The sequence below is a fragment of the Phalaenopsis equestris genome, unplaced genomic scaffold (assembly GCF_001263595.1).
Source record: "Phalaenopsis equestris unplaced genomic scaffold, ASM126359v1 Scaffold234935, whole genome shotgun sequence".
NCBI lineage: Eukaryota > Viridiplantae > Streptophyta > Magnoliopsida > Asparagales > Orchidaceae > Phalaenopsis > Phalaenopsis equestris.
Window position 1 is genome coordinate 1 of NW_018252832.1, and position 7,755 is coordinate 7,755.

Genomic DNA, 7,755 nt, shown 5'->3' on the forward strand with positions numbered 1-7,755 from the left:
TATTATTTGAGAAAATTGGTGGAGAAAGTAGAGATAGAAGGGGATGATGACAGCGGGGCAGCACGTGGTTGTGGCAGTGACGTTGTGACAATAGGGCAATGGTGTAAGAAGGGAGATTGGGCACTATAAGGAGTGGTGGAGGAAAGCAGTGATGGCGGAAGTTGCAGGCCGCGGGGGGCTGCATTGATGCAAAAGCTGGCTGTTGTATGCGTGAAAGGGAAGCTTGTGAATTTTAAAGATGCCGTGGCGAAAGCAGTGGGTGGCAATGACATTGATGGAAGTAGCTAGCGGAATGGATGGCAATGACAACAACTACGCTGTGATGGCCGACTAGAATATTATTGTGAGAGGGGAGATCACTTGTACACAAGATGAGTGCGGGTTTGAGCGGAATGGCTTGCTGGATTAAGAAGAAAAATTTTAGAAAGAATAATGCTTGATACATCGCCTTAGTCATTTGAGGTGTGTGTCTCTATTTGAAATTATGCAAGGCTCTTCTCAAGTTGCACAATTTCAAACAGATGATTCTACCATCTATATTTTGATAAAGTTGCATGAAAAACTTACTTTAATTATTTCACTTCCCAGTTTCTGAACTATTGTATCCACTGCAAATAATCTTAATTGTGTTGAACTTTTGGATATGTTTGGGTGAAAAATCAGGCATATTTATAACCCTCCGGAAGAGTTTGAGGTCTCGAAGATGCAATATTAATTTTAACTGCAATAAGTCGAATCAATGCGATATTACATTTTTATTCGCCGCATAAAATATTTTATTTGTCATGAATATACCATGATCTGCTTATTTATTTAGGACATGCACTTGCAAGCTTATTCAAATTCAATTATCTCCTTACAGAAAATCTCTTCATTGCTATCTGATGTCAAGCTAATATATGCTTTATTTGAATTTTTGTGGAAGATCATTATTTTCACCGGTTAATAGTTCTCATTCTTGTGTTTATTGTAAGCGGAAAATCTTTCCAAAATCCATTACGAAATCATCTTAATTGTGCAGTACACATTTTAATTATCTCTCTATAGTTAATAGATATTTATTTCATTCCAGGTTCGAAAGGTGGACATGCTTGAAGGAGTGACCATTATCAGGTCTGAAAAGGTCAAGGATGAGCTAATCCTTGATGGAAATGATATCGAGCTAGTCTCTCGCTCTGCCGCCTTAATTAATCAGGTCCATCACTCTCGCTTTAACTTCAAACCAACTTTAAAAATAGGAGGATTTGCATGAATGCATGCCATCTTATCTCTCACCTTTGTATGAGGTGTATTTTATTTTTCAAAATTTAAAACTGGTGGTGTTTTTTAGGTGATACGAAAGATTTGGGTTGTATAAATGTAAAAAAAAGTATAATTTAGGTGTTAGATATGTAAATGCAGAGGAATCGGGTGGCATGTATGCAAATTGCTCTAGAAAATAATGCATCTTCTTTACAATTCAAATAATTTAATTCCTTTTTTAAGCATAAATGCCTTGCCAAGGAACAAATACAGCAGAAGGTTATAATTTATGTGTTAGATGTTTAAATACATAGAAATTGGTGGCATGTATGGTAAATGCCTCAAATAATATATTATATTGCATAATTGAAATAATTAATATTTCTCTTTTTAATTACAGAAATGCCATGTGAAGAACAAGGATATCAGAAAGTTTCTTGATGGTATATATGTGAGTGAGAAGGGAAGCATCACTGATGACCAGTAGATCTCATTGAACTCTATATTTGTGTTTTATTTCACTTTAGAGGGAGCTGTTTAAGAATTGACTTCTAGCATTATGTTGTCAGTGAAATTTTGTTGTTTATGTTTGGTACTTTGGTTGATTTCTACTCTTTGTTTTGTTAAATGATTGCTTGAATGGACATTGTTTTTTATTCTATTTTCTTTAACAATAATCATTTTGTGATTTTGTTTTGTTTTTTGGAGAGAGGAAACCGTGTCACTTGGTGTGGTTTGGCAAATTTTGGAGTAATATTTGACAAGATGTTTGGCCAAGAAGAAGGTAAATATTAATGTTATTATATTTTTGTTGGGATGAGTTGTTTCAGACAGCTTTCTACCTGCTTTGTTTTTCAAATCATCACCATAATTCAGTTTGGGGAATTGTTTTTTTATTGCTTTATAAAAAATCTGCATTGAAAGGATGCATTTTTGAATCTGACATATTGGTGGTGGTTATAAGCAAACAGCTGTAATTCCCTGCAGTTTTTAAAGTAATTTTCTACACACTAACTTTATAAATCATGCTTGGCTAAGAGTTTTGATTGATTTTTTTTGTTCATTTATTGACATATGTTGATAGACTATTATGAGGCCTCTAACAACCGGACACCTAAATTAATCTTAACCCAAGTTAGTTGTTAGGGTGTGCTTTGAATTTTGGTCTTCTAGTTGTTGTGAAACTTCTCTCCAAGCCTTGCACATTAACCTTTCTGTTGTATCCGATAAAGTTGGAATTCATATTGGAGCAATTTTTTCATATTGTGTTTTGATGTCCATATCAAAAAAAAAAAATTTCGTCTGAACACTGCACGCTTGGATTGTCAATTACTGACGGTCATGTTACCCTACCTTTCCTATACCTGAGTTCCACAAAATTACCTCTTGCTTTAAAGTTGGAGTTTGAAAGATTGGTGTCATTCTCATGGGACCAATCTTGTTAGTACTCTAACTATTGATTTTTGTTATTTACATGTATAACATCAAAATTTGTATATTTATATTTATAAGATTTTGGTGTGACAAATTTATACATGAATATGTGTATTAAACTTTTTAAAAATAGGTGATAGTCCTTAAATATTAAGCTTTGGGTGTTACATATGGAAGTATATAAGAATTATGTGGTATGTAAATGCCCCTGTACAGAACTAAACAAACAAATAAGGAAGGCAATACTCCCTTCCTCTCTAGCTGTCTTCCTCCATAAGATCTTCTTTAATTGATTAAAGTTAATGAATACCCAAAAGTCCTTTATATATCCCCTTAATTTCTCTACACCCCCCTTATAACATTGGTAATGCCAGTTAATGGAAAAAAAAAGGGCATTTACATACAAACCACACAATTGCTATATATTTGCATGTCTCATAAATTTTACCTTTTTTTTATATCAATACTACCCAAATCTTTTACCCAAATCTTTCATATCAGATCAGAAAGACCGCCATTTTTAATTTTTAGAAAAATAAATATATATTTTTATGCATAGATAAGATGTCATATATGTAAAAATTGAAGTTTAGGCATTCAAGATATGCAAAAAGCTAAGAATTGTGTGGCATGTATGCAAATATTCCAATGAAAAAACATTAACAAAAAAAAAAAAAAAATTATTGAAATTTTGAAGAGTATGTTAACAGTTGTACAGATTTCATGAACAGATGGGGCTAAGCAGATAATACTATTTTCTATAATAGAGCTACTTGGTTCTCAATCAGCATCTTTGTAGTACATTTTTTGTGCTTTTGTCAGTCTCGCCAAGTCTTCTTTCATGCATAGTTAAGGTGGTATGTATGTAAAAATTAAAGTTTATGTGTTGGATAAATGTAGTACATAAGAATTGAGTGGTATCTATGTAAATATCTCATTTATAAAACACATCCGCATTTAGATCTCGATATCATGAGTCTAATTTAAACAGCATTTGCGTTTCACATACGATGCCACAAAATTCAAAAAATTGCTTGAGAAATTGCACAATAACAACAATGCAATAATAGACAAAAGTTAACATATTGTTGTAACAATCACTTCCCTTATCTTCCCCTTGAACAATCTGTCTGTGAAAAAGGAGAAGATCAATCAAAGCCAATTCTCTTTAGTTTGATCCGTTTGGTTCATTAATCCAACTAAATGTGATAAAAAATGCCACATATGTCCAGGGATATATTTGTAATACTTTCTAGAAAGTAGCACATTTTACTTGATCACAAATTGCAACACCTGTTCATGATAATTGTTATGTAATTGTTACAAGGAAATACAACAAAAGAACATTAAACCTTAAATTCCTCCAGAATTCTCAGAAGGCTATAAGTCTCGGCATCCGGCCTAGCTCCAGCGAGTATCATATTTCCCAGAAATTCAGGCTCATGAACCTTGGCCCTCACATAAGCTTTCAGAAGACTATTATACACAAAAGTATATCTACAATACTTCGTCTCCTTAAAAACTCTAAAATATTTCCTAGCATTCATTATATCACCAATATCAGCAAAAGCTTCAACTAACATAAGATTGGTCTCAAGCCATGGTGTGGATCTCCTCACCCGAGAGCTCACTTCCTCATCTCTTCCCAACTCCAAAGTCCTCAAAGCCTCCTCAGCCAAACCAGCATTTAAGCAACCCAACGCGAGGTGGCGATACGTTATCGCGTTCGGTTCGCACCCACTTTCTCGCATCTCTTCAAACAATGCTGACGCTTTGTCTACCAATCCATGCCTACAGTACACAGAAATAATGGAGTTATATTGATTTGTCTTCTTCACCAACTCCATCGACTTCATCTCCTCCCATATCGCTTCGGCCCTATCAATATGTTTCCCTATCAACACGTTTCATTCTTCCAAATGCCTCAATCATGATTAAAAAGCTTTTGGATCTTACATGAGGAAGAGCTCCAACAAGCTTCCATGTCCTCTCTAGCTCATCTTCTTTGTTCAGATAGCCAAATAAGATGAGCAAGACGTCCAATGTGGACCAGTTTTTATCTTCTCAATGGCTTCCACATACATCTCCGAGACTGTGTACAATCTCGCTACAGCGTGAGCCATGGCCATAATTCCATATGTGATCTCGTTCGGATCAACTTTGGCGCGTAACATTTCATTAAAAACCTTCGAAAGACCTTCCATGTTGTGCTCGTCAGTTTCGATTTTCAGGAGAATGTTGTAAGTAGATGTGTGTGGTGGAACTCCATCCGCTTTCATCTGTTTGAGGAGTTTGGGGATTCTTTTTCTACGGCTCGAAGGTGAGTGGAGGATAATCAATCTATTGTAAGCATAAGGAGAAATGGGGAGAGATAATTGTCTCATTTTCTGGATGTAATTGAGAGAAAGTCTTATTAGGCCTTTATCTAAGCAGGCCAAGACGAGGTTGTTGTAGAGCAATTCATTGTGAAACTCATGGGGATTCGGGGCATTCGAAGAAAGAGGCTTTCGGCTTCTGAGATGCCATGAACCTTGGCAGTGAACTCTAACAGATAAACGTAGTCTAGTTCTTTTAATTTATAAGGCCTCTCCCTCATAATCCATTCCATGAACTGAAAAAAAGTGAAATTTTTAAGCACATTTGATTTTATGAAAACTAAATTTTCATGATGACGATCTGATGATGGAACTATATGAAACTATCAGAATAATGAAATGTAAGCAAATATTTGTCTCTATCTTCCCATTTAACAGCACCAATTTCTAAATATCAGCACCGTCTGGCAAGATTTCGCTTACATCCGACATAAATCCTTGCCTAAATCCGTTTCCATACATCCCCTTCCGGTTCAGACATTTGATCGAACGGATGGCGGGCAACTAACCTGGAGCGCTCTTTTGTTCAAACGGAGCTTCCTTAGCCGATTGATGGCGTGGAACACTTGCCCTCGGTGAACGGCGAATCCGTCTCGCATCCAGCTCTGAAAGGCGGAGATAATCGGCTCCCCACACTGAAGCCTCTCGACTCTCGACGACAGAGAGTCGCCGGGGGCTTCCCGGATTTCAGATCCTTCCCCTCGTTTGAGAATTTGGAATGTCAATTGAAGAAAGGAAGAGGGTGGATTTGGATCCAAAGGCGAAAATGATGCTGAAAATGGCGCAGTTTGGGAGTGGAGTTCTTCTGCGGAGGATCTGTAATCTCATTGCTGGAAGCAGAAGAAACTTGCTAGTTTAACTAACGATTTATTCTTTTGTGAAGATGAATGTATGTATTAATGTTTAGGTGATAATATTGTGAGATTTTCATGCTCCTGTGGTGATAATACCTGGGGACCCTTGAATATCAGTAGAAGTACTGAAATTTTGGAGAGACAGTGTTGACTTTACTCGAAGATGAGTTGGTTTGTTGTAGGGCTCGTACAAGTATTTGTTTGTCTTTATAGCCATTCAATTGTCTGACGTGAAATTTGTATATGATAATGTATTTCTTTGTACGTCTTTGATGTTGTTTCTAAGGTTATTCCAGTTTCTCAATCATGTGGAATTCTACAATTAAAGCTAACATGTGCACTTTATATATATAAAAATCATGTATCTTTCTAAACTTGTGCATTTTGATATTTGTATCATTTTAGGTGTGTATCTTTTAAGTCTTGTGCCTCTCAAGCTTATATCTCCTTGGAGCTTGGAATGCACTGGTGACTTCAAAGGCTCGTAGTCTTCTAAGGTCTTCGATGTATCTGTGCCTCCAAAGACTTGTAGCATTCTGAGATCTTTGATGTATATATGTCTTCTGAGGCTTGTGGCATGATGAGGTATTCGAGTAGAGACCTTGTCAACCATTTGCTCTCTTAGAGTCTTTTAAGTGAGGACCATGTCCACTACTATCTTCTCATGGAGCCTCGTCTCTTGGGTTTGTCTTCTAAAAGCATGGGAGCTTCCCATCGTGTATTGTCTCATGGGCTCGACTTACAGATGTATCGTATCTTATCATCAAATTTTACCTCTTAGGCTCGATTTTTAGGGGCGTGATAGCTCCCCATCGAGTTTTATCTATTGGGCTCAACTTCCAAGGATGTCGTTTCATTCTATCTAGTCTTGCCTCTTGGGCTCAACTTCCAGTGGCATCGTAGATTCTCATTGAGTTTTGCGTCTTAGGCTTGACTTCGAGGGCATCGTATCATCTTTTTGAGTTTTCCCTCTTGGGCTCGACTTTCAACAGCATGGTAGCTTCCTGTCGAGTTTTCTTCATGGACTCAACTTTCAGGGGTATTGTATCATTCAATCGAGTCTTGTCTCTTGTGCTCGACTTTCAGGGGCATGGTGGAGATCTTATCTATTGCTTGTCCTCAAGGAGACTTTCTACATGAAAAAAATTGGTGGGAGAAATAAGAAAATTTCATTGAAATGACAGTTTAAAGCAACATGAAAATTTTGTTATAATAAGATTAGAAGTTTATAAGTCAGTCTTTTACTCAAATAAGATAATTTGGAGTTGTACTTCTCATTCGATAGCTCTAACGATTCTCTTATGTTCCCCCACATTGTTCTTATAATTAGCGACCCGGGACTTAGGCGAAAGTTCATTAAAGTTAAGGATTCAATCATCATGACTTAGTTCGAATCCCGCCCGTCAATAAGATTTTGCAAATCCCTAAAAAGTGTATGAATGGTCTGATTAAATTTATTTTAAACATCTATCTTAGACTCAACCTTGGGATTACCCAAAGCGAATCCGAGACAAGATCAACTGGGATATATTTCTCTTTGAAACTTTTTGAAGATGTGAGCAACCCCTTAAGGTGTGCCAACACATTCTAATTTACCTTATTATAAAGATAGTTATTATTTGTTCTTTTAGGAATGTTAGGAGAATCGTCATAATCGAGAGTGATTAAGCCTTTCTTTTATCTTTTTAAAATTTTACCTCACAATTCTTTGAGGAAGGATTTTTCCCCTTCTCAAGTGAACTTCCTTAATACCCTAGTTAGGGAGCTCAAAAGGATCATCCTCAACTGGGCACTCAACTAATGCCCTTGGATCATGATATTCGACATCATTTGGCAAGCTTGCAACATCT

At 36.4% G+C, this 7,755-nt stretch overlaps 2 protein-coding genes across 2 annotated transcripts; one reads left to right on the top strand and one right to left on the bottom strand.

The window, feature by feature from the left end:
* Nucleotides 1-1,072: 1,072 nt before the first annotated feature.
* On the top strand, nucleotides 1,073-1,903 carry LOC110039050 (60S ribosomal protein L9-like; the record flags this gene model as incomplete). Its single annotated transcript, XM_020743997.1, is given in 2 exon segments — nucleotides 1,073-1,195; nucleotides 1,643-1,903. Coding segments are annotated over 2 exon segments (210 nt in total), but the record flags the coding sequence as incomplete, so codon positions are not given.
* Nucleotides 1,904-3,860: 1,957 nt separating this feature from the next.
* Nucleotides 3,861-6,122, bottom strand: LOC110039049 (pentatricopeptide repeat-containing protein At1g07590, mitochondrial-like). Its single transcript, XM_020743996.1, is given in 6 exon segments — nucleotides 3,861-4,574; nucleotides 4,576-4,736; nucleotides 4,739-5,150; nucleotides 5,153-5,287; nucleotides 5,561-5,874; nucleotides 6,002-6,122. Coding segments are annotated over 6 exon segments (1,695 nt in total). The 3' UTR covers nucleotides 3,861-4,022.
* Nucleotides 6,123-7,755: the final 1,633 nt, after the last annotated feature.